The sequence below is a fragment of the Eptesicus fuscus genome, chromosome 23 (assembly GCF_027574615.1).
Source record: "Eptesicus fuscus isolate TK198812 chromosome 23, DD_ASM_mEF_20220401, whole genome shotgun sequence".
NCBI lineage: Eukaryota > Metazoa > Chordata > Mammalia > Chiroptera > Vespertilionidae > Eptesicus > Eptesicus fuscus.
Genome location: NC_072495.1, coordinates 13,643,777 through 13,670,217, shown reverse-complemented (window position 1 = coordinate 13,670,217; position 26,441 = coordinate 13,643,777). Strand labels below are relative to the sequence as shown.

Sequence of the window (26,441 nt, the reverse complement as noted above, 5' to 3'; positions counted from 1 at the left end):
CATGACAGGGGCACTGTCCCACCAGACTCTTCCCACGGGATCTCTCTGGGCTTGATCCCTAGGACTGGCTGTGCCCCTTGACTAAAGGCTGCAGCCTCTGTCCAGCCATCCCCACCGGTTCCTCAGCAGCTGTCATATGCCTTCCCTAGCTGCCCACCCAGGGAGGACACTGTCCCTCATGCTGTCCCGCACCTGCCCACACCCCGTAGATGTGCCTTACTGAACCCTCCCCACGACTTCAGCCTGAGCAGTGAGCCATGTCCTGCTGGAGGCAGACTGGCCTGTCACCCAGCCCTGCTCAGCTCCCCCTCTGCCTGGCATGAGCCCCGCCTCAGGGCAGGCCCCCACCTACCTACCCCAGCCAACGCCTACAGACAACATCCGGGAGTCATCCAATGGGCTTCCAGTGAGGAGGGCGCTGGCCAAGGTGCTGATTAAGGGGCAAAGGACACCTGTCCCACAGCCCGCAGTGTCTGATTCCCACACACAGACCTGTGGCAGCTGGGAGACCCAGGTCCCAAGCCCGGGAACATCTGGGTGAGGGGCTTCAAACGTCTCTGGAGCTTGGAGCCTGTGTTTGACCCGGAAAGTAGAGCAGTCCCACTCCAGCAAAGGGCTGCTGGGCTCTGGGGCTCCAGAATTCAGTGAGGCGAGAAAGGGAGTGGGCCAGGCAGAGGCGCCTCTCCTCCCACCCCCATCTTCAGGCCTCCAGGCAAAGCCCTACTCGGTGGCTGGCCACTTTTGGGGACCCGCACACCCTGGCCAACCCGGGCCGCCACGCCCTCGGGCCCGCGCCCCCAGCGCGCTCCGGCCGAGGCCGCCATCCCCGCGGCCGCCTGTAGGGGCCGCCGCCTCTTCAGAAATGCGCCGCCTTTGTCTGGGGCCGCGCGGCGCCGGTGCACCGGGCGTGCGGAGCGCCTCCTGCGGCCCAGCCTGCGCCCCTCGTCTTGGCGTCGTCCGCCCTCCAGCCCCGCGCCGCCCGCGCCCCTGCCCCGCCCCGGCCCGCGCCCAGGTGAGCGCCCCGCCCGCCGCGAGGCCCCGCCCCGGCCGGGCCGGCGTGGGTACCGGGTGGGTTCCTCGCGCGTCAGACCACATGATCCCATAAAACATTCATCCGCTCCGGATCCGCGCCGCCGCCGCCGCCGCCCTCGCCCTCCGCTCCGCGGCCCCGCCAGTTCCTCTGACTGGCGGAGCGGAGCGCGCCCAGCCTCGTCCCGCGGCCGGGCCGGGGCCGGGCCGGAGCGGCGGCGCCTGGATGCGGACCCGGCCGCGGGGAGACGGGCGCCGGCCCCGCAGCGACTTTCGGTCCCCGACGCGCCCCGCCCGACCCCGACGATGAAGAAGGCGCCTGGCGGAGGTGAGTGCTGCGCCGCGCCCGAGCCGGCCGCTGGGTGGGGCGCTGGGTGCGGGGAGTGGGGGGGGTCCCAGAGCTGCAGGGCCGGTCCCGGCGGTCCAGGCAAAGCGGCGGGGTCACAGGCGGCGGTGAGGGCCACCGCAGTGGTGCACCGACTGGGGCCGCGGGTGCCCGGCCCCGGGAGGGCGGAGCCCGCGGCGGCAGGAAAAGTTGCCGCTTCCCGGGAAAGTTGGAGGCGACGGCGGAGGCAGAGGCGGCGGATCGGGGTGGCCCCTGAAGCCGGGGCCGGGGCCCGGGGTGGAGGCTGCCGACTGGAAGGGCGCGGTCTAGCCTTGGAGCATCCCGGCCACGAAGGGGTTAATGACCATGTGTGCAGAAACGTGGTGCCTAGCAGGGGTGGGGACATCAACCTCCTCCACCCTTGCCCCGCTGGACTCAACTCAGGACCTCTCCTGTCTCTGGGGTCAGGCCGCAGCGGAATGAATGGGGGCGTTGGCAACAGCAGAGGGATGGGGTGCGGGGTTAGCGCTGCCCCTCCAGGGGGCCGGTAATGAGAGGAGGCACCCAAGCCCCCATATCCGCAGCCTAAGGGCCCCTGCGGGTTGGGCTGAAGGGCTCACAGTGCCTCATCCCTGGAAGCCCTCATGGGACCCCTCCCCCTACCTGGTATGAAGTCCTGAGAGTGGGGGCTGGGGACCCGACTGCATGCTCTGCCTGAAGAGTGCTCCCCTGGCACCCCCACGGGCTGCCCTGCTGATGTCCACAATGCCGCAGGCTGCACACACGTTTTCTTACACGTGCGCGTGTCTACAAGGGCTGCACCCTTGCATACCGCGTGTGCACACACATGCCAGGCTGCCCCAGTGTGCACGTGCACACATGCTATGGATGCACACCCGCATCATCGCCCCCGGCTGCATGCCCATGGCCACACACACACACGTACATAGCACGCTTGCTGTGATCTCCATGCTTAGCACATGCTGGTGCCCCTCAGCAGGACCCACTCCTGTGCCTACATGCACGTGTTAAGGGGGAGGCTCTGGGCAGCTGGAGCTCACAGATAGAGGAGGCGAGAAACCGTCTACAGGATCCTGGTCCCACTCTGTCCGCCAGCCCCCATGTCCTGGGTGTCTCCCCTCCACAGCCCCTCAGGCCTGATTGCGTATGTGTAACTTGGTATGCGTGTGAACATGTGTGTCTGCACGCATGACCGTATGTGCCTGTGGACACCTCAGCATGTGCCTTTTTTCCTTCCGGGTGTAGGCGCCCCTGTGTGCCTGGGTGGGCTGTGGCCGGGTTCTGCCCAAGTCTGCAGCAGAGGCCTTGGGAATGGGTGCTGGGGGCTAGTTCAGTGCCCCAGCCCAGGGTGTGAGGTGAAAGGGCTCCCGGACTCTCCTCCTTTTCCCCCATGGCAGGGCAGTGGTGGCCGATGGGGGCTGGGACCCACCTGGGCAGGGAAGGCCCATTTCAAATCTGGAGGTCAACACAGGGACAAATTGGCCAGACGCCCCGGCATGCTCAGCAGTGACTGCTGCTCAGCTCAGCGGGGTGCAGGTACAGTGTGCCCTCCCCATGGCTGACCCAGGGTGACCTTAGGAAGCCTTTGCCCCCAGTGCCTTAGTCTCTCCAGGGTGAGGGGTTCCATGATGTGTCACCTACCTCGGGTATGGTGTGGGGCTCTGAGAGAAGGGTGTTGGTGACTCCCTCTCGCTGTGGTAAGGAGGACTCCAGGCCGGGGCCCCGAGAGGCAGAGGCACACCGCCGGCTCCCCTGCCACCATCAGTGTCCTTGTCTGTAGAATGGGGACAAGCCAGTCATTCTTATAAGGTGTGTGAGGGTGGGTCCCATGCCGGGACAGGCAGTGAGGCTGGCCACGCCCCTTTGTCTCAGCCTGTCTTTCCATCTGTGAGGAAGAAGCAGGCTCCCCCTCAAGGACCGAGACAGGCGATGGTTCCTGGCTCCTGAGTGTGGGATGGCAGGACGGCAACGGCCTGGATTTGGGTCCTGGCTCAGCCACCCGCGGGGGGCTATGACCTTGAGTGTGACAGTTCACCACTCCATGCCTCAGTCTCCTCCTTTGTGACATGGGCCAGTAACCAGGCTTCCCTCCGTGGTTGTTAGGGGGCACTTGAAGGCCGAGGCCCCCAGTGAGTTCTGACCGCACGTCTCTTACCTTCAAAATACCCGAAAGACCACCATCCCACCCCCGTCAGTCATTCCCATGTAGGGAAGTCCTCTGGAACTCCTGCACTGCCAACACGGCCCCTCCCTCCTGCCCATTTACTGAGGGGGAAATCAAGGCCCCCAAAAGGCCAGGGGAATTGGAGAGGGGGACATGGGCAGGCAGGGGAGCAGGGAGGGAGAGGACACTATGGGAGGTGGGCGGTAGCCACCTACGTACTTCCCAAGCTGGCGCAGCGTCTTTGCTCTGCCCCTCACCAGCAGGAAGCCTGCAGAACCCCGGAGCCTCTGTTCCTCTCTATGGAAGATTCATGGGCAGCGGGGGTCCTGTCATCGGGACTGGCCCGCTCCCTGTGGTCCTGGGAGCCGGGGCCGGGGCGGGGGCCGGGATGGAGGAAAGGGAGAGGCTCGGAGAAGACAGCCTGGCCCGGTGGGTCTCCACAAGCAAGAGGGCTTGTGGGATGTGTGGGGGCTCCGGAAGTTCTGTTGTCCTAGGAGGCTGCGGGCGGGCCAGGGCCTGTGCTGTGCCTCCCTCACCGTTTCTGACTCCCCCACCGTTCATCTTCCCTCTGCTGCCCCCCAGGCCAGGAAACTCCTGCTCACCCACAGGCAGCGCGGGCCCCTCCTCGCTCCCTGCCCTGGCCTTGCATTCATGGCTTCGTAGCTTAGCCATTTCTGGCAGCTGGTACAGCACCAGGAGGGTCCTGGCTGGTGGAGCGGAAGGAATCCACCCCCGCCCCAGGGATGAGATCCCTGCTCTCCTGGGCCCGCTGCCAGAGAGGCTCCATGGAGCCTCAGTCTGTGCATCTGGAAAGGGGTCAGGAAAACAGCGGAAGGAAGGTGTTCCGTGATGAATGAGTGAGTTTATTGAATGAGTGAATGGTGTGTGAGGGAACCAGTGTGTCAGTGAGTGTGGGAAGGAGGGAGTGACCCGCACCCCCCCCCCCCGCCCCCACCCCGGGTTCTGCTGTGGGGATCCTGAAGGCCTTTGACTATGCCTGGTCAGTATCTTTCATGTGCCCCACCCCCAGCCTGGTAGGCCCTGACCAATGACCCCGTCACCCCCAGGGCTGCCTGACCCTCTGAGGCCACCCAGGGCCAGGGCCTCAAGATCCATAGGATGCTGCCTGGCCACCCCACCCACAGCTGTCCTCTCAGTGCCCAGCCTCTGTCTCCTCTGCACCCCTCAGTGTCCCCTACCCTGTAGCCCGCCTGCTTCTGCACCGTCCAGCAGCCAGATCCCAGACACCGTTTGCTCATTCAGATACCCACACATTCTCTCATTCAGTTACGCATTCATTTTTTCCTTCATTCATTCGTTCCTGGACTGTCAGACCCTCCTCCGAGCCAGGCCGTTAAAGGGATGTGACCTTTGGCCTCCTGAGTTTATAGGACTAAATTCTTTGAAGGGCAGCTGGTCACAGAGCCGCAAATGGAAGCCTAGCCAGAGGACAGCATGCTGTCCACACCCCTGCATCTTCCGGCACCATCACTGGAGTGCGTGGGCCTGCCAGGTCCCACCATACGGGTGTTTTGTGCTGCAGTTTCTTCTTTTGTCGCTGTATTTTAAACATTTTGCACATTGGGACTATTCTTGGGCATCATGGGTTTAGTGGTGAGTGCAGAGTCCCTTCCTGGGGATGCGCCATTGTTTCTGTGAACCTGCCCTGGCCTCTCATGCTGCCCATGGTTGTGGGGCTGGACATGGGAGATACACTCCACACCTGGAGGCCCCATTAGGTCCCCGAAAGTGTGGTCACATACCCCCTCTCTGGATCCCGACCCCTCCCAACCTTTCCAGGGCGGATTCTGCATTTTTCTCTGGGAGTGGGTGAATATGCTTCCATGCTGATCAGGATTCCAGCCCTGGCTCTTCCAGCCACCTCTCTCCTGGCCCCTTCCCATAGCCTCTGCCTTCACCCTGCAGCTGTCCTGACAGCCCTGTCTCCACGTGGGCCTGCAGCCCTGCCCTCCTGCGGGAGAATGGAGGAGGAGCCGTCAGGCACCCTCTCACAGCCTTGTGCCCCCACCACACACACACAGGAAGGACAGCCAGGCCTCGGAGGTGTTGCTGAAAGGCAGGGCAGCGGGCAGACCTGCCAGAGGAATGGTGGGAGGTACTGCCTGGGCAGAGACCAGGTGGGCCTGGCAGGCGGAGCTGGGCCCATGGTGGCATGGGGAGGGTGGGTAGAGGGGCTGGGGTGTCAGGAGCTGGCCCGGCTTGGTTCAGGCAGCCCACCCGCTGCCCTGGGGATGCTCCTCAGCCCTCTGGACAGCACCCGGCCTTCCTACCTGGCTGCCTCAGATCCCGCTGCGTGGAATTGAAGTTCCATGGAATGCTGGTGGGGATGGAACAAGGGTTACGCAGTCAAGCAGATTTGGGACAGCTGGGTTAAGCGGCGCTGCTGGAGCTCCTTGGACCAGAGGGTGTCTCAGGGCTTCGGGTTGGCCAGTGGGGTGGGCAGGGCTCCTCCGGGACCCCTGGGCAGCACGCTTCAGGGCCTGCGGTGCGCCCAAACTTGTTTTGGGAGAAGGTGACTGAGGTCCCTGGGAAGGACTGGGAAAGGGGCCTCTGGGCCCTGGGCATGGGCCGGCCATCTTGCACAAACCCTGTAGCCACGCACCTGGTGGGTGGAGGGACCGCGCTTCCCCCTGGCAGTGTGAGGCAATGTGCAAATTTAACCTTTGGGTTTATGACTCTATTTCTTTGCAGCAAATGTCACGGGAAATGTCAGGCTGAGGCTGAAGCTGGTAAGGGGCCCATCGAGGAAGCGGGTGGAGTGCCGAGGGGCTCAGGCCAAGGTGGGGCTCCGGGACTCTCACCTCCTCCCAGGAGCCCTCTGGGATTGCCCCTCGCTCGCCCGAGCCCAGCACCATGTCCTCAGCCTGCCCCAGCCAGCCGCTGTGACCTTGTTGAGATGGTGCCTTTACTCACCTGCTGCCAGGGCCCAGATGGGGCAGGCTCGGGGACCTGCCAGCAGTCTCCCCTCCAAGTCTGGGCAGCTGTTGGATCCGCCTGTGCAGTGTCAGCTCGCTGTGTGACCTTGGGCAGCACCCATCCTCTCCTGGTCACCAGAGGCCTCATTCGTAACCCAGGGCTGCTGACCAACTCAGTGCCTTCGAGGGTGGGAAAACACTCCAAGTCCCAGGCATGGGGAGTGCTGGGCTCTGGAGGAAGTGGGGGAAGGGCTGTGTACAGGACCAGCAGGGGTGGCTGGCTGGCCTGTGGCAGCTCCAGGCACACAGTAGGTCCATCCAGCCTAAGTGAGGACCGGGGCGCAGGGAGCCAGGACTGTGTGGAGGCTTTTGCCCACAGTTCTCTTTGCACTGGCCTCATGCTGCTGGGGGAGGGGTAGCCCCTTTTCCCGCCCGGTCCCTGGACAGGTGTGGGCTGGGCAGCAGGAGGGTTAGCCACCTACCCCTTGGGTATGGCCTCCAGCCCAGAACCACCTCCCATCCCCAGAGATGTGGCCCGGAGCAGAATTCCAGAGAAAGGCCACCCTGGCCAATCTCGGGAGAGCTGTGGGGCTCAAGGTCACCCAGGAAGCTCTCCGCCTGCCTCCACAGAGCACTCCAGCCAGGAACCTGGAGTGGCCCTCGTGCCCACCCCACTCATCCCAGAGCCTGCCAAGTTCCTTCCCCCATGCTCTCTGCTGTCCACATCTCTCCATCTGCCCTGGCGAGGCCTCCCTGCTCTCTCCCAGGACACATCCAGACCCAGCCCTTGTCCTCAGAGAGCCCAGAGCTGGCTGGTCCTCAGAGAGCCCAGAGCTGGCTGCCCCTGCCCAGCTATCGGAGCTTCCCGAGGGATGAGGCCATGTGAGATGTGGCCAGTTAGCCTGGCAGGGACCGGGCTGGTAGGTAGGTCTCCCTGGGAGCCAAGGCCAAGATCCCTAGGCCAACTAAAAAAGCAACAGGACTGTCACTGTCCCTCTGGTGCAGTGAGCACCCCCTCCCCCAACACACGGGTGGCCTCCCCACATGACAGGGTCTGATGTGTGGCCTAGAAGGTAACCCTCCCCCCGCATCGACCCCTGGGGAGGGCCCTTCCCATATTTGGTGGGATTAGCCAGGGTGCACACTCAGGGTGGCAGCTGGGGAGAGCCCTAGACAGGTCCCCGAAGGTCACTCACTTCTCCCTCCATCCTCTCGGCACGTGCTTTTCAGCATTATTTTCAGGCCAGCCCTCTGTCGGGCAGCAGAATCTCCTAGATTCTTGAGACACCTTCTACCCTAAAGGTCCCCCAGGTTCCCAGGAGACACTCCAAAGCCCACAAGGTCTGCAGAAGAGAAAGCACTCTGTGGGTGCTGGCAGGGTGGTGAGGACCCTGAGGCCTGGGCCCCCACTGGACACCCCCCCCCCGCCCCGCCCAAAATCACACTGGCCCTAGGTCTTAAAGAGGTGCTGGATGCCCAGTCTCAGTGCTCAGTGGTTGAGTGTCGACCTATGAACCAGGAGGTCACGGTTCCATTCCCGGTCAGGGCACATGCCCGGGTTGTGGGCTCGATCCTCAGTGTGGGGTGTGCAGGAGGCAGCTAATCAATGATTCTCTTTCATCATTGATGTGTCTATCTCTCTCTCCCTTCTCTCTTAAATTTATATATAAATTTAAATATATATATTTAAAGGTACTGGAGCTGCTGGCTGAGGGGGAGGTGACCGTGCAGGGAGAAGAAGCTTGAATACTCTGGGACAGTCCACTGCATGGGTGCTGGGGCCTCTGGGTGGGTCCAGGCTGGCCCTAGAGGAGGAGGGAGATGGGGGTCAGGTGAAGAGCCTGTGGGGGCCAAGAGAAAAGCCCGGGGGGGGGGGGGCGGGCTAGGGCTCTTGGGCCCGTGGATGCGGTGGAGGCTGCTCCCGCCCAGCCTCAGCAGGAAGCCAGGCCACGGCTCCGCATGCTCCCGGCTGAGTGACACGTGGCTCCGCACACCAGCCGTGTCCAGGCCGTCTCTCATCTCCCTGCCTCAGCCCCAATTTATGTCAGGCAGAGGCTGACGCGGGGACAGGTGTGACAAGTGTGTGGCTTCCTGTTTGAAAATTGGCAAAAGAAAAACTCTCCCCATAAAAAATATTCTATCTACATACCTCCTGGATGTCACGGAGAGGCCCCATCATGGCCGAGACAGATGGTGGCCCTAATGGACTCCATTCTTCACCTGCTGCCCGAGCCTGGCCTGGCTCCTGGGGTGGGTGGCAGCAGTGTGTGTGTGTGTGTGTGTGTGTGTGTGTGTGTGTGTGTGTCAGTGTCCCTGCTGAGCCCTGTCCCCCCACCTGCAGATCACAGGCATGCCCATCCTCTTCAGTGACCAGGGGCCCAGGCGTGGGGATTAGGGAGGGAGGGGCTGCAGACTTCCATGCTGCGGCTTCAGCCCCAGGTGGCCCACTGTGTGCACTGTCCCCACACTGCCCTGAGGCCCAGGCGGGGTCAAGACCTCCCCCCCCCCCCATATCACTCATACAGAACCCCTCGGGCCAGACTATGGTGTGGGAGGGGTTCTGGGGAGGAGAGCCCTTCAGGGTGTGTGTCTGAGGATAGAGGGGGCATCCCTGAGGGTGCTACCTGAGCAAAGGCGAGGCCCAGTGCTCCTGCCTGCCAGGGCCTGGGTAAGGCTGGGTTAGGCACCAGCATGCTCTTTCTAACTGTGACTTGACCTCCCCTCCGTCAGATGGGGACCGTGGTCCCTGCTGGGGGCGACATGAGGCACTTTTTGGATGCTCCCGCAGGGTGGGCGGGCTGGGCATTTCCTGTGCACTCACTGTGCGCCTGCTCCCTGGAGCTGTGTGGTCTCTGTGCCCCCCCTGGGAGGTGGGTCTCGTTATCTCCACTCTCCAAGTGAGGGAATGGTTCCAAGAGGTTGGGAGACCTGCCTGAGGCCCCACTAAGGCAGAGCCCTGGGCAGGGACCCCAGGCACAGGGCTTTTGGGAGGGATCCTGCTGCTCTCGGATAGCCCCACCCACCTTTTCCAGGGCAGGGCTGCCCCGTCCAGTTCAGCACACACGACCAAATAGAACAAACTAAAAATACTTCCGATTTTACCGGTTTGTGTACATTACAGAAAATCTGGAGAAATACAGCAGGGTTTTAAGAAAGGAGTTATGTTAATCAGCTCAGGTTATTATAACAAAATGCCACAGACAGGGTGGCTTAAACAACAGACATTTCTTCTCACCACTCTGGAGGCTGGAAATCTGAGACCAGGTGCAGCAGGGTCAGGTTCTGGTGAGGGCTCTCTAACTGGCTTGCTGACAGCCACCTTCTTGCTGGATCTCACAAGGAGAGAACGAAAACCAGCTCTCCTGCATCTCTTCTTAGAAGGACTCATCCCATTAAGGGATCCCACCTCAGGACCTCATTAAATCGAATCACCCAGTGCCCCGTGGATTCTCCTGGGCTGGGCATCCCCAGGGAATGCTGTCTGCACAGCCTTGAAACTTGCCCATAGTGGTGGGCTTTTCTTGAATTCACGTGACAAGCCTTTATGGAGTTCCCACTCTGTGCTGGTCACCAGCTGTGGTGCCGCCCCATGAAGCCCTTAGGGGCAACCGATAGAAGCAAACAGCGCAGGCACCTGTTAAATGGAGCAGCAAGGTGTGGGGTGAAGGGGGCTCCCTGGCAGTGGATGGAGGTGGGGGGTGTTAGGGACCCTGGGGTGGTTCACCAAATTTCCCCCACCCCTGGGGATTTGTCAGGTTCTCAGACCCAACCTCCCATTCCACAGATGACAGGCCTGAGAGGCCAAGGTCACTGGTGGTGTCTGAGCTTTGCAAGGCATGGTGGCTGGGCAGGGGGTGACCCAGCCTCATGGGCCTGCTGCAGCCCTAGGGTTGTGGGGGAGGCAGCTGGGGAGGAGCTGAAGGGGGGTGGGTAGGCGGGGTCTGGCTTCCTGTGGGCCTGACCTGGGAGGGCGGCAGCTGGCTGCCTGCCCAGTGGGTTGCAGGGTTTTAAGTATGCATTAACCAGAAGAGATGCCGAGGCCTGGGCCAAGGGCACTGCTCTGAGCAGGCTGGGTCTGCCAGCGGCACTGGGCGGGGGACCAGGTCTGTCTGACCTGCGCCTGGGCTTATGCCTGGAACCCTCCTGCGCTGAGCTAGAGGAGGAAGGAATGGGGAATGCAGATGGGGACAGGGTGTTGTGAAACCATTAGGAAAATTTTGGGGGGAAAAAGGCCAATGCCTTTTCAGGCTTAATAAAGTCAAGCCAGGGTCTACAGGACAGGGAAGTATGGGAGGTCAGCTGGGTCCTCTGTGGGGTGAAAGAAAGGTCAAGCTGCTCTGGTCCTCAGGGTTCCATGGGGGAATGAATGGAATGTGACCTGCAGATGCACCCTCCAATCCCTGATGGCCCAGCCATGGCTGCCAATGCCTGTGGTGGTTCCAGCAAGGCCTTGGGCTTTGGGGGCTCCCCCCCGCAGCCTGATCCTTGGCTCCAGGGACATCTGTGCCCTGGATGGGGTCTGCCAGGCTTCTTTTGGAGTTTCTGTGGCGGGTGTGGGGGGTGGGGAGAGACCATGCTGGGGTACCTGCACTGACCTCTTACTTGTCCCCAGGGCAAATACTGAGAAAATGAGGCCACCCTGCCTGGCCCCGCCCCCAGGGCAGCCGACCCCCTTCTGCAGCCTGGAGCGCCAGGCGCATCCGCCTCAGGAAGTAGCCGAAATACACTGACCTGTTTTCCAGAAGGCAGCGGCGCCTTCTTCTCCCACCCTCGATGGTGAGAAGCCGCCAACAGTTTCCATCCCAAATTGATTTCGAATAAGGAAGAGTTATCACATACAATCACATGGGAATAATTTATCACTTGTTAATAAAAGAGCAATTACTTATTCACGTCGCCCCCCGTGCCTGTGCGCTGTGGGTTCAGTTGCAGAGACATGATTAGGACCCTCGCGGAAGCCGAAGGAAGCTTGTTTGTGCTCAGCCACGGCCAAGGTGAACCCTCCCCCAGGCCTGAGGGTCCTCAGTCTGGGGATGGGGGCTCAGATCTATGAGATGGGAGCAGGGCAGAGGTGAGGAGGGGTGAGGCGAAGTGGCGGCTGGACTGTGGAAGGCCCAAGCACACAGATGGACCTTCAAGCTGGAAGCTGTCCCTTTAAATGTCTGGATTTCAGAGGCTTCTGGAGCCAAGAGCCTGATCATCCCTGGGACCGGGGGTGGGGGTGGAGGGACAGGGGGGCGCGTTCTTGGCCACCCTTGGCTGAGCAGGGGCTGAAGCGGAGTGTGTGGGGCCTCGTCCCTGCACCAGACACCAGGCCACGCCCTGCTGGAGCTCTCAGCCCCACTTTCTCGGGCACCTGGAAGACGCCTACTTCTGACCCCTGTTCGCCTCCACCTTCGGGCAGACACACGTTATGTTCTCCTTTTTATTTGCCCCTCCCTCTGAGATTTCGGTGCAGTCTTTTTAGAAAGGCAGCACTGTGGTCAACTATATATCTTGCCCCAAGTTAAAACCTGCGCCCAAGCCCTCAGAGGCTGGTCTGGAAAATCAGTTCGCCGTCCGAGAATGCAGCCGCTGTTGCCTCATTCTTCATTTTTTCCCCAGGGGTTACCTTCACATTGCCGTGGCTCCTACCCCAGCTCCCCCTTCTTTAGCCCACTCCCCAGCATGGCTGTCTTGCTGTCTCCAGTTAAATTCATAACCAGTGTTTCCAAGCTCAGGTCACGTAAATAAATGCTCTTCCCTACTCCTGTATGGCCTTCTGTTTTTCCTGGAGTTTACGGTTGCCTTTGCCTTTTTTTCCCTCTTGTCCTAGCTGCCACTCTCAGGCGCTTACTCTTCGTGTCAGGCATTCTATCGGGCCTCTGGTTTTACCCCGAGGAGGCCTCACCCCAGGCGTTTGTCCTGTTGCCCCCACCTGGGCCATCGAACGCTGGACCCCTCACAGCTCCCAGGACTTCCCTTCATCACCCAGTGTTTCTTGGGCCCCGTGTTTTTCCTCCTTCAGGGTGTATGTCCTATTTTAGCTGAAGCACATCCTCCACTCGCTCTCTAAGGAAGGCACAGTGAGTAATCGTCTGTTAGTCCTCAATGGTGGCAATCAGTTCAAGCCGCATTGGCCTGGCCCAGAATCCCATGTTGAAAATCGTTTCTCCTCGCAGTTGTAAAGCCACAGCAACGAGCAGATCGGCGCCCGGTGTGCTGTGGAGAAACCTGGTGCCGTGTAGCTTTTTCTCTGGGTGCCTCCGGCCTCCCGAGGCCTCAGGTCGCTCCGTGAATGTCATTTGTTGTGCCGGGCGCTGGCCCAGTGGAGGACCAGGTCTTCGGCTCTGGGAGATTTTCTGGTATTATTTCTTTGGTAACTTTCTTCTCTTCCGTTTTCTGTTTCTGAAACTCCGCATGTACAGATGTTGGACCTATATGTTTGTCTTCTGAATAGCATCATTTCCCGCCCCCCCTCCCCTCTTTCTCTTTCATTTTTCTTTTTGTAAGACTTCCTTGACCTTGTTTCCTAACACTTCTATTGATTTTTTATTTTATTTTAGCAATCCTATTTTTAGCGTCCAGGCACTCTTCCTGTTTTCCGATGGCTCCTCGTTCACGGCACCCTGTTCTTGTTTTAAATCCTCTTCTATCCATCCCTACAAGGACACGGATTAGATTTCCCCAACTTGTATCTGTTCCCCACACTGTCTCGGCTTCCGAGAGCCATTCCCCCCCTTGTCTCCACTGGCGCCTTTTCCAGACTCCTCGTTCCCTGGCCACGTCTCCTAGGGAAGCACTAAAGGGGATCGGATGCTCTGCTGAGACTGGCGGGGTTTGGGCCACCAGGCAGGAGCCACAGCTGGGGCGCCCCAGTCTCTGGGTGTTTCTTCAGGGGAGCAGCCCCGTCACCTGTTCCTTGCCCCATCATCGTGGGCCTCAGGGATGAACACGTCTCCCCCACGGGGGGTGGGGTGGGGTGGGGAAGTGGAGCCCCGAGTATGCCAGGGTTGCCTGAGAAGCAGCAGCACCCTGACTCAGTGCGAAGGGCGGACGGGGCTCTCTCGTAAGGGAGAGCTCCAGGCCTGTCTGGAGTCTGTTCCCTCTGCTGAGGCTGAGCTTGGTGGAGGCGGGGGAGTGGCTCTAGGCATTGCTTGCAGCTCAGCCTGGCTGCTGCGCCCTCCTCCCACCCAGACGCCGCCTCTCCTGGCTGAAGCAGGGCTGCCAGGCCAGGCTGGAGCCGCCTTGAGACAAGCAGACAATCAGCACGGCTCCGGGATGCCACCCCTGACGCTGGGCCTCCCTTCCCTGGGCTCCTCACCCGAGACAGGCTTCACCGGGTCGGATTAGCAGAGGCCCACACCAGCCGCTTCGGAGGCAGAACCCTCTGGCCACAGAGCTGGGCCCCAGGTGTGGGCACTTAGTGGGGTTTCCAGGCTGGAGGCATCTTGAGGCCCCAGGGAGGCAGATGCTAGCCCATGGCCATCCTCACGTCCCTGGCAGGCAACAGACTCAGTGTGGGCCGGCAGCTTCCCCAGCCACCTGGGGAGGGGGTGCACCGAGCCCAAAGCTCCAGACCCCAGGGCCCACCTCAGCAGCCCAGGGAGCAGAAGGCTCGGGCTGAGGACAAGGCCCTGTGGGGGTCAGGAGCCCAGAGCATGCCGGTCCACTGCAGGGTTGGGGGTCAGCTGCCCCTGTCTGCCGTGTGCGTCTCTGGGAGTCAGGGCCTGCTCTGGCCTCCTGGGACTGTGGGGTGGAGCCTGGGACCCTGTCCCCGACCTCACTGGTGCTCACCTCACCTCTCTGAGCCCCAGAGCCCTTGTCCGAGGAGTGGGGTTGACAGTCACCCCCTCACTGTGCTGTGGGATGTGGTGGAACCTCCAGGAATGAGGGAAGTCTGCACCTGGGGCCATTCCCAGGGAGGCCAAGGATCCCATTTCTCCCCTTTCTCCCCTTCCTTCCTGTTCCCCGCCCCCCAGGTGGTGGGTGCTGTGTGAGGCTGGGGGCGGGACAGAGGACTGACAGGAGAGGCCCCCCGTGCGGCATCAAGGCACTGGTGCTGGAATGGGGTGTCCCCGGCCACGGTGCTGCTCAGGGGTGTCTGGTGGCCGCCAGCACTGGCCCACCACTCACTCACCCCTGGAGCTCCCTGTCCTCGCGTGAGGCGGCTGCATTCCTAGGGGCCCCGGGTCAGCTCCTGGCTGCCTGTGACCCCAGGGCCCCGCACATGGCTGACGTGATGGCATCCTGCACAGGTTCACTTTCCTTTCGAAATTCTGGTCCGCAGGATGGGCCAGGGAAGCCTGGTCACAAGGGGACCCCACACCCTGGAGCCTCTCTTCTTTCCTAATCCAAGCCGTCCCATCTTGGTTCTTAAAGGGGACGACCCCATCAAGCTGGGCCTGACCCCTGACGTCCTGGGGACTGACCAGCTGCTTCCCCTCCTCCCGGCCCAAATGGACAGTGTAATGCTAGTTGGTCAGCGAGCCACCCTCAGGGCAGCCTGGCTGCCCCAGAGCCCCCTGTCCCCCAAAACTATCGCCTCATAGACACGTCTCCCTGAAGCGCCACCCTCCTCCTCCCCAGCAGGGTCTGGAGATCAGTGCCTCCTCTCGGTGCCCGGAGCCATCCTCCCGCTCCCCTCACAGCCAGTCTGGTTCTGTCTGTGTTTTAAGTTGTCCGCTCTGTGCATGCTGGATGGCCAGCCCTCCCACGGCCTCTTGAGCCAAATCCTCGTTTTTCTTTTGACCTGTGGGCGGTTTCAGGTTCACCTCCTCGCCTCACCACCCTCCAGCCCCATGAGATGCTGCCAGGCCCTGTCCATCCCTGCTGTGCGGCCCCGGCAGGACAGTGGCCTTCTCTGACCCTCAGTCTCCTTTTCGTTAGGTGGGGGTTGGAGTGACCTCTGTGAGGCCATGGTGAAGGTGAAGGCAGCAACCCCCCCTCCCCCCCCCCACATTCAGCAGGCGCTCGCCATGCTGCCATCACAAGCCAGGTCGGCAAACTCTCTCTCTAAATGGCCAAATACTAAGTGATGACAGCTGTGTGGGTCACGCGGCGTGTCGGACCACTCGGCTCCGCCGGGGTAGCTCTAGAGCAGCCACAGCAAGCACACAGGTGGGACTGCCCGCCCACAACACGTTGTTTGCCACGATAGGCAGCAGCCGGCGGCCTGGTTTGCTGGATGCCAGTGGATAGAAGATTCGAGGGCCATTGGCTCTGACAAGGGCTGCCGTTCGGCCGCCTGGCCTTACCTGGTGGTGACTCCATGGGAGAATCTCAGGCCGAGAAGGTCATTCCCTGACTCGAAACCCTCATCCCCTGGAAAGCACCGCACCCCTGACGCTCACCCGTCCGCTCTGGGCTTCTCCATGGTTTCCACGGGGCTGCTCCCGGCTTCGCCACCCCAGCTCAGTCTCGGAGCCCCTAAGCCCCCTGCCCCATGTCCGTGAGAGCGTGGCTGTTCTGGGACAGCTCGGAAGGGCTGCAATCCAGCCGCTCCACCCAGACCGGGGCTGATCTCAGGCCGCTGAGAGGCAAGATGGGCTGATCCCAGAGGGCGACGCGACAAGGGCCTCCCCAGATCCGCACTTGTCTTTTCGTAGCAAATAAATCCTGCTCGAGCCGAGGCCGCCTGCCTGCCTTGTCGGTGATGTTTGACAAGGGCCGCGGGCTCTAGAGCACGTGAGGGTATGCCCTCCTGATTTCTCCTCCACCAGCCCTGCTGCCTGGGAGGGGCTCCCATGTTTGCCCCGCCCCGCCCCGCCTTGCCACAGCAACCCCTCTGCTGTCCGCGGCCCCTGGGCCCTGACCCACCCAGGCCTCGGCAACAGAAGGCCCGAGAGTGCACTCCTATTGTGTCCTCCGCTGGCACGCACCCCAAGTATGTGGTCCTATAGCGTGAACCCCGAGTGTGTGTTCCCACAGCATGCACCCCAAGTATGCATTCCCATAGCATGTGCCCGAGTATGTACCCGAAGTGTGCATTCATGTAGCATGCACTCTGAGTGTGCTCTCCTACTGTGTGCAGCCTGATTGTGTGCTCCTGCACTTTGCCCTCACAAGATCGTGCACTCTGGGCCTCACAAAAAGGGTCCGCTTTGTGTAGGTGGCAGATGCAGGGTCCTGGGAAGAGGAGGGATGGGTGGGTGGGGGAGGAGGGCAGGACCCAGCATTGTTGGCCCTGGCGATGGGAAGGAGTCAGGGCGAGCAGCTGGGAGTGGGGGCAGGTGTGTAGCAAGGCAGATCCCAGGCCCTAGCACCAGGAGTACCCCTTTCCTGAGTCCCCCCTCACCCCCCCCCCCAGGGCAGGGGCATGTCAGCCACTGGCCGGTTTACCGTGAGTGCTCTCTGGGGACTCAGTCCTCTGATGTCGGAATCAATTAGCCAGGAAACTGATGAGCTGGTTGTGGAAACAGAATTCTCCAGGTAATTAGCAGCAGGTGTGTGCTGGTGGCCTGCTAGAGGGGAAGGGATGCTGGCCAAGTCCCTAGGGTGGACGGATCTTCATCTGGCAGAGCCTCCAGATGCTAGTATCACCAGCCCCTCGCGTGGGGCTCCCTGGAGTGCATGGCCGTGGGAGGTGGGCAGGGGGAGACCTGTGGGCTGGACAGGGCGAGGTTCCAGAGCCTTCCAGGCCAGCCGCCCAGCCTTGTCCCAGTCTCCAGGCCACGGATCCTGATCATCAGACCGTCTGCCTGGACCCTGGCCCTGGCCGTGGGCTCTAGGCCTCCTCACCTGGCATCCTCTGACACCTGGAGCCAGCTCGAGGTTCTGTGACACCTGAAATTCCCCACGTGGCACGTGCCACACGGCACGGTGGCCGCCTGCGCTCATCCTACTGCTGGGTCACACTGTCACAAGTCAGGGTCTGCATCCGGGTCCCGGGCCTCAGTGCCCAGCGCAGCACCTGGTGCATTTTGCCAAGTGAGTGAAGGTTGGGTGAGTGAGTGGGGCCTCCGTCACAGGGGGTTCCCTCTGGCCTCCACCTCTCAGGTGGGCCAGGCCCCTCCCCCGCCGACCTCAGCTTCCTTGACCTGAGAGGGGCCTTGGGCTGCCCTCCCAGGTGTGGCCCTGGCTGGAAATTTTGAGGGAGAAGAGAGCTTGGGTTTGAGGTGAGGCTGATGGGTAAGGTGGGGGTAGGGGAGCTTTAACCCTTTACTGCCCATCAAGGCCTCTCATGGGCCTGGCGCCATGACATTAGGAACGCTCCTAGCCCTGGGGCTGTGAGCAAGGGGCTTCCCCCCCCCCCACCCAACGCCGTTTTCTCAACTGGAAAATGGGTAAATAAGCTAGACCTCTCGGAGAGTTCGCAGACAGACGGGTCCAGCCTGGGCCTGGCCTGCTGGCCCTGGGTCCACCTGTGCCCGAGCGCATTCAGGAGGCCGGTCTTGCCAGCTCAGCCTGAGTCTCAGTGCGACAGCGGGCAGGCTCTGCCCAGGCGGCCTCAGTTTCCTCCACTGCACACAGCTTGGCCAGAAACCGACCAGCCCTGGCTCCAGCACCCTCCTGCCAGGGCGGTGACGTGGCCCATATGGACCAGGCCCCCTCCTGCAGCCACTGCCCTGAGATCAATAAGGGCACAGCGGGCAGCAGGGGTGTCAGCCACACCCCTTCCCCCCTTCCAGGGTGGGCTGCCCCCCACTGGAGCTGCTTCCATTCTCCTCCCCCGCCGGCACCTGGACTCCGGGAAGGGCCTGGGAAATGCATCGAGCATGCACGCTGCCCATGCACAGGCCTGCGGGCCCCAGACGGGCGGAAGGTGGGTGGCGAGTGTGAGAAGCGAGTGAAGACCGAGCGGGGGACAGATGGGAGACAGAGGATCGGTTCGTGGAGGGCTGGCACAGGGCAGGAGTGGGAGCACAGCGCTGCCCTGACCCTCTGCGGCGTGTGGACACCACCGGCTCCACCCCCGCCTGGAGCTATTTCTGGCCTCAGTGTGCTGAGCCATGGCCTCCTGTTCTGCCTAGAAACTGCGGTCGGTGCCGTGACCCTTCACGGATGGTTTTGGTGTTCGAGAGGGTCCTGAGCTGACCGATGTCCTGGCTGTGCTCTGGCTGCTCAGCCTCTCTACAGCCTACTGACCCCAGCCTCCCGGGGGGTGGGAGGGGGGGCAGGTAACAGCTCAGAGCCTTCCTAGAGATGCCTCCTCACAGCCACCAATGCCACAAGAGGGAGCCAGGTGCCCCTGGCTCCTGTCCACGTCCTCACAGCCTGGGCCCCATTCCTGCCGAGGTCACACAGTGGCCACTCTTCAGGCCTGGATGGACGCGCTATAGCTCCTTCGCCCTCCCACCTCTGCTCCTAAACCTTCTCTAGGTCTTAACGACTCGCTGCCTCCGTTTCCTAATCTGTGAAATGGGCTCATGATACGGGAAAGAAAATTGATTCTTATGCAGCTCTGACTCACACCTTTTATACCAGCTGCTGGGCCTTCATAACAGCCCCTGAGGTGGGAGTTTCTGCCACCCCATTGCAGGGTGGAAGCGTCGAAGCCGGGGCGGGGTGTGTGTGTGTGTGTGTGTGTGTGTGTGTGTGTGTATGCTGAACCAATGTTCTGGGACTCCAAGACCACCAGCCCTGGGCTATCTCTGTAGCCTCACTGGGTGGGGGCAGAGGCATTCCCATGGGACCTCAGGGGAGCTGCACCCCTGCGTACCTCAGCCCAGGCTGGGGGGCCCTGGAGTTGTGGGGGCCAGGATACACACCAAAGCCCCCTGGCTGGCCATGCCTGCGATCCTGCTCCTGAGCTGCTGATCTCAGCAGCCACCTGCCCACTGGCTGCTGCCCTGCGGCTGGTGGTGAGTCCCCAGATTTTCCTACCCCTCCTGGCTCCCCTCCCTTTTCCTCCCTGTTCCTCCTCTCTCCACCTCCCTCCTCTCCCCTCCCTGTACCTCTCCAGGTTCCCTTTCCCCCTGTCCCCACACAGTGACCATGAAGGGGAACCTTGGCTGTGCAGACGCTGCCCAGGGTGAGCCGTGCAGGGTGAGCCGTGCAGGTGTCCTGCAGGGCCACGCCCAGGCCTGATGCCTCCCAGGCTCTGGGGCCTTTGGCTCCACGGCCTCCTCAGCTGTCATTCCAGCTCCATTCGGTTGCCCGGACAGAAGGGGCCCCAACTAGAATCCGGTCACTGTCCTAACCCTGCCCCAGGCAGGAGTGGCCAGTCCTCCCCCAACCAAGCCCTGTGCCCACTGCTTCTGAGCCAGACCTGGGCTCAGGCAGAAGCCGCTCCACGTGGAGGGCGCTGCACTGAGGCCTGGGGAAAGAGAATAGGCTTTAGGGATGGCAGGAGAGGCATGGTTTGGGTTTGCACAAAGCTCAGGGACCGGTTTGGGTTTGTGGGTGGCTCAGGTGGCCTGGCAGCCTGGTGTGGGGTCGCGACGGCCACAGGGGCTTTGGAGGGGCGGGTTGTGATCTGGTTTCCTATGAGCGTCTTGTTTCCTCGTGTGCGCCGTGGTTCCCACGTGTGTGAGCCAGAGCTGTTTTCTCACCACACGTGCCTGGAGGCAAACTGGCACTGGGTGCTCACGGAGCACCAGGACCCAGTGAGGCTGGCACAGGTGGGAGATGAGGCTGAGGGCAGGCAGGCGACCAGGCTGCAGCCAGTGGGCAGGTGGGGCAGGGTGCAGCCTGGGGCCTCTGATGGGCAGATGGGACCAGCGAGAGTGCAGATCTAGAGGCCAGAAAGGCCTGGCGCGGGGGACCGCAGAGGCCGGGGAAGACGGAGGACAGGATGGAGGAAGAGGCTGAGGGGACAGGTGGAAGGATGGGATGGGGAGACAGGACAGGGGAGGCCTTTTAGGGGTGGCAGTACACAGTGGGTGTTGGAGGGGTCAGGGGAGTGACTGGGTCCAGCCCCTGGGGTGGGGTCGGGAGATGCCTTCCCATTTCCTGGCTTGGTCTCCGGCATCCCCAACCCCCTGCTGGGAATATGAACCCACACTGCAAAGTTGGGTTTGATTATCTCATAAAAAGATGCCCCCTTATGCTTGCTCAGCAGAGGGGTTGCCATGGAGACCAGCGGGCAGGCCCCAAGGGGGGCCGGGTTGGAGCCAATTACTGTGGCTGCTGCGAGGAGAGAGCCCACCACCCGCTCCGGCGCTGCCAGCAGGGTCCGCGCAGAAGGACGGAGCCTCAGAAGTTGGTTTCTGGAAAGCAATTGGCTCGGCGAGAATGGAGCCGTGTCTTTGTGCCTGATGCCCACTTCCTGGCAGGGCTGGGCCACTTGGCCGCTCTGCCAGCCACTCCCAGGGCGGGGCAGCTAAGCCCGGGAACCTTGCTTGGATATAGCCCCAAGCTCAAGTCTCCTGGGGGCCCAGACTGGCGAGGGCTGGAGGCCAGAGCAGCCGGCCCCCATTCTGGGGAAGTCAGCTGAACCTGACACCAACCAAGTTCACAAACCGTAGCTGCAGGCCTGGGAGCCACGGGCACTGGGCAGGTGATATGGCAGGCATGGTCATGATGGGTGGCTGGTGACATAGCGGGCCGCTGGTGTGTGCCCTGTCTGTGGCATGTGCGGTTAGTGGCATGACATAGTCATGATGTGGCCTGCCCTCGGTGCTGAGGGAGGTTCAGAGCCTGGCCCGGTCGGTGAGTACCCGCACCCCCCTCCCCCCACCCAGGTCTTGCCCTTCCACCGAGGCCTCGGAGACAGGAAGTGTGTTTTCCTAGCACAGTTACAACCCGTGACAGCAGGTGAGATGCTGGTGGGCGCTGGCATCACGAGGCCTGGCTTCCCCAGGAGGCTCTGCGAGGAGAGCCGGAGAGGGTGTCAGCTGTGCAAACAGACAACAGCCAGGGTGCCCCTCCGCCTCCCGCCCATGGCCAGCCAGGAGGGGTGCCCACAGGGCTTGGGGGGGGATCCTGGGCCCGGCCTGCTTCTCTGGATCCCCGTCCTGAGGCTGCCATGTCCCCAGCAGCTGACAGGAGACAGAGGAGGCCCCCCGACTGTGGGGAGGGGGCATCCAGGACCTGGGGACCAGAGTCCAGGAGGGCACACCCCTTGTGACCACTGTACATGCCAGTTTGCTGAGGCTCTGAGCTTAAGGTGAGCGTCTGGACCAGCCCAGGCAGAGAGGACCCGGCAGGGGTGGCGGGCCCCAAGGTCATGGCTCGGGGTGGGGGAAGCTAGCCTATGGCCCTCCCCTTCCTCCCTCCTGGCTCCAGCCCCAGCCCTTAGCCCCGCTCGTGTCTGCAGAATACCGTGCTTAGCTAGCTGCCAAGGAAGGTGTTCGCTGTCGGGGCCGGTGTTAGCTGATAACTCACATGTGAGCTGATAAGCCATAACCCTCCCGGGGGAGGGGGTCACATTTTAATAGACTCACTCCTGAAGGCAGAGAGGACCTTCCGCGTTCAAAGAGGGGAGCCCTGATGGGGGGATGATAGGCACTGAGCTTAGCTGGCGAGACCAGGGCTGGATGCATCACCTCCAGAGGGGTGTAGTGACCTGCCTCGTGCAGCTCACTGGTGAGGCCCCAGGTCTGCCTGGCCCCTCAGTGGGGGAGGAAGAATGGGGGTGTAGCCCCCTGGGGCTGGAGTAGAACGCGCTGAGAATATGCCTGGGCAGGAGGGTCGAGGGCCGCTGGGGTTGTGCAAGGATTGTTGGGCTGGGAAGGAGTAAGCTGCTCACCTGGGGAGGAGATCAGGCAGCAGACGAGGCTGAGAGGAGACTGCAGGTGTTCCACGCCAAGGCAGGAAGCTCTCGAAGCAGCTGTGAGTGTAGAGGAGGGAGCAGCCTGCCTGGAGGGGGGCTCGCCCTTCTGAGCCCTGGACCCACCTGCCCTCAGGCGTCCGGCCTCCTGACCCTGTGATAGGGTTGCTGGGCCCCAGTTGGTGGAACCCCGGGCCCCCACAGGAGGACCACTCGGGGATCGGCCAGGTGCCTGCCGTTTCCTCATTAAGCACAGCTCCCTGGGGTGGGAGGCCTCCTCAGCATTGGGGCAGCCCTGGGCCTCAGTGTCTCCGGGAGCCTGGGCAGGGCACAGAGTCTGAGCCACAGCCCCACCCCTCTGACAGCCTAAGAGGGCCCAGCAGCTGACTGCCTGGCAGGCCTGAGCATGAGCCTCAGCTCAGGGCTCCTCGGAAGGACTCTGCCAGTCTGGCCCTCGAGGGTTTGCCAGAGCCTCTGCCCCAGCCTGGCCTGTGGGTCGGTGGGGCAGGGGACAGGCCAGGGACAGGGCTGGGGCTCCCAGGGACAGCAGGAAAGCCCCGGGACTGTGCTTGCTGGAGCCCGAGAAGGTATCTGCAGGTGTGTGTCCGTCTCGGGAGGCCTGCACGAGGGCCCCGGCCAGGACCTGGCTAACCCCGAGGCGGCATGTGAGGGCCGGTGGCGGAGGGCCCTGGTGGCTTGGAGCCCCGGGGCCTCAGTGCCGTCAGCAGGGACTCCGCCAAGCCGGGCAGGGTCCCAAAGCGGGAGTCGCTGATGTGCCTCCGGCCAGATGTTGCCTGGATGGCTGTCACCGGATGGCACATGCTCTTGGAGCACATTGCTGACCGGGGTTGGAATACTGGCCTCCAGCTCCCAGGCCTTAGCCTCTTCCGGGGAACTTACGTTAGGCCAGTGGTCGGCAAACCGCGGCTCGCGAGCCACATGCGGCTCTTTGGCCCCTTGAGTGTGGCTCTTCCACAAACCACCACGGCCTGGGCGAGTCTATGTTGAAGAAGTGGTGTTAGAAGAAGTTTACGTTTAAAAAATGTGGCTCTCAAAAGAAATTTCCATCGCTGTACTGTTGGTATTTGGCTCTGTTGGCTAATGAGTTTGCCGACCACTGGCCCAGCAGGTTCCACATGGCAGGTACAGCAGGGCTCACCGCACCTGAGTTCCCAGGGGTGACAGCATGTCCTGGGGCAGCCTGGCTCCGGCACAACCCCCCACCCACGCAGGGCTCCCTGCCAGCTAACCGCCCGCTCCTCTGCCCACAGGGAGCCGGCTGCTGGCCTGGGTGCTGTGGCTGCAGGTGTGGCGGGTGGCGGCTCCGTGCCCGGGCGCCTGCGTGTGCTACAACGAGCCCAAGGTGACAACAGGCTGCCCTCAGCAGGGCCTCCAGGCCGTGCCCGACGACATCCCCGCGGCCAGCCAGCGCATCTTCCTGCATGGCAACCGCATCACACACGTGCCGGCCGCCGCTTTTCGCGCCTGCCGCAACCTCACCATCTTGTGGCTGCACTCGAACGCGCTGACCCGCATCGACGCCACCGCCTTCGCCGGCCTGGCCCTCCTGGAGCAGCTGGACCTCAGCGACAACGCGCAGCTGCGCGCCGTGGACCCCACCACCTTCCGCGGCCTGGGCCGCCTGCACACGCTGCACCTGGACCGCTGCGGCCTGCAGGAGCTGGGCCCCGGCCTGTTCCGTGGCCTGGCCGCCCTGCAGTACCTCTACCTGCAGGACAACGGGCTGCAGGCGCTGCCTGACGACACCTTCCGAGACCTGGGCAACCTCACGCACCTCTTCCTGCATGGCAACCACATCCCCGGCGTGCCCGAGCGCGCCTTCCGCGGCCTGCACAGCCTCGACCGCCTCCTGCTGCACCAGAACCGAGTGGCCCGCGTGCACCCCCACGCCTTCCGTGACCTCGGCCGCCTCATGACGCTCTACCTGTTCGCCAACAACCTCTCGGCGCTGCCCGCCGAGGCCCTGGCGCCCCTGCGCGCCCTGCAGTACCTGCGGCTCAATGACAACCCCTGGGTGTGCGACTGCCGGGCGCGCCCGCTCTGGGCCTGGCTGCAGCAGTTCCGCGGCTCCTCGTCCGAGCTGCCCTGCAGCCTGCCCCGCCGCCTGGCTGGCCGAGACCTCAAGCGCCTGGCGGCCCCTGACCTGGAAGGCTGCGCCACGGCCGCCGGGCCTTCCCGTGCTATCTGGACTGGCGGGCCTGCCGACGAGCAGCTGCTGGGGCTCCCCAAGTGCTGCCAGCCGGACGCCGCGGACAAGGCCTCGGTGCTGGAGGCCGGTAGTCCGGCCTCGGCTGGCAATGCGCTCAAGGGACGTGTGCCGCCCGGTGACAGCCCTCCAGGCAACAGCTCTGGCCCGAGGCACATCAACGACTCCCCCTTTGGGACCCTGCCTGGCTCGGCCGAGCCCCCGCTCACCGCACTGCGGCCCCAGGGCTCTGAGCCCCCAGGCCCCCCCACCATGGGGCCTCGCCGGAGGCCAGGCTGCTCCCGGAAGAACCGTACCCGCAGCCAGTGCCGCCTGGGCCAGGCGGGCAGTGGGGGCAGTGGCGCTGGCGATGCAGAGGGCTCGGGGGCCCTTCCCGGCCTCGCCTGCAGCCTCGCCCCCCTTGGCCTGGCGCTGGTGCTGTGGACCGTGCTCAGGCCCTGCTGACCAGCCCCCGACTGAGAGCCAGGCCTGCCTCAGCAGCCAGGGGTGTGTACATACGGGGCCCCCTCCATGCCGCCAGCCAGCACCGGGAGCAGGCCCGAGGGGCAGCCAGGCCCGAGGGGCAGCCAGGCCCTCCCTGATGGACGCCTTCCACCCACCCCCATCTCCACTCCATCATGTTTACAGGGAGCAGCGGCGGTGTTTGTTCCAGAACACTGCCTCCCGCCGGCCCGCGATATACAGAAAAATGCATTTTATTTTACTTGTGTAAAAATATTGGGCAATGTGGAATAAAGAGCTCTTTTTTAAGCTGTGGGCTCTCAGAGTGGGAGTGCTGCGGGCAGTGAGAGATGGGGAGGGCCCTGAAGGGGTAACCCTGCCCCTGGCACAGCCACACAGACACCCCAAGACGGAGGAGTTTCTATCCACACGAGGGGTGCAGCCTGGGCTGTGGGCAGCTCAGACCGTCTCAGCCCAGCAGCTATGGTGGCCACTAGGATGCCTGGTGCCCTGGCCCACCCCAGCCACGCTGAGCTGATGACGGCGTTTTTAGGGGGAGGTGTGTGTCCAGCACACACCACGCATCAGCCGTGGCAGCTGGATGTGGCTGCCTTTGTGGAGACATCTGCCACATGGGGTCCCTGGAGGTCCCAGCCTTCTGCCCAGCCAGCCTAGCCCCGTTGCCCCCAGCTCCCACGTGGCTTGGCTTGTTCCCAGGAGGATCCCGGAAGGTGGGCTTCAGGGCTGGGGCGTGAGGCCAGGTCCCTCCCTTTAGAGGCCTGGCAGGGGCTGTGTGCACCCTCACACCACGGCTCCTGGTCACACACCATCCCTGCAGTCACACCTGCACAGGCATGTGCCCAGGGCGCCCGCACTTACACCATGGCACACCCAGACACAGGCCCAGATGGGTCTGCCTGCCCCTGTGCACATATATGCGCACATAACACACACACACACACACACACACACACACACACACAGAGGCAGAGCAGGGCCCGCACGTGTACACACACACACACACACACACACACACACACGCATGCAAACAGCGCAGGCAAAAATATGCACACGCACGTTTCCTCCAGGCCTGTGTGGTGAGGGCTCAGAAACAAAAGGGAAAGAGGACACGTGGCGGAGGCTACCCCATCCTCCTGGGCAGGGGCCGGGGGAGCAGGGGAAGGGAAACACTGACGGGGGGCGGGAGTAAGGGGTGTGTTGCTGGTGGAGCCAGATGGCCATGCGGGCCGCTGGGGCTGAGGAAGCCCGAGGGAGGGAGCGGGGAGAGGGGAGGACGTGCTCAGCAACGTGCCCAGCTCCTCTGTCCCCAGGTGGGGCTCAGAGCAGTACCGGGTACTGTGGGGGAGGCGCCCCTGCCCGTACCCCTCCTCAGCCAGGTTTCCCACACACCCCATCTCTTCTTCCAGGAGACCCTGGACTTGGGCGCCCTGGCGCTGCCCACCTCTGTGTGGGCCTGGCAGGCTGCCCCTGTGCACAGTGGACACTGGCACATCCCAGCTCCAAGGCCCGACGCCTTGCTCTGGGCTCAGAAGGGGCAACTCAGGCCCTACACAGGCTCCCACCCCAGCCCCTCTGGGCCCAGGAAACCCCAGGGTCCCCCTCGAGAGCCTCCGAAGAGGCAGCTCTATGGACTCTGGTGTCGATGT

The 26,441-nt window shown here is 62.8% G+C and overlaps 1 protein-coding gene across 1 annotated transcript; it reads left to right on the top strand.

Moving 5' to 3' along the window:
- Positions 1–1,327: 1,327 nt before the first annotated feature.
- RTN4R (reticulon 4 receptor) lies at positions 1,328–24,886 on the top strand. Its single transcript, XM_008142590.3, has 2 exons — positions 1,328–1,357; positions 23,378–24,886. Exons 1-2 carry the CDS (start codon positions 1,336–1,338, stop codon positions 24,775–24,777), a joined length of 1,422 nt encoding a protein of 473 aa, XP_008140812.2. The 5' UTR covers positions 1,328–1,335; the 3' UTR covers positions 24,778–24,886.
- The last annotated feature ends 1,555 nt before the right edge of the window (positions 24,887–26,441 follow it).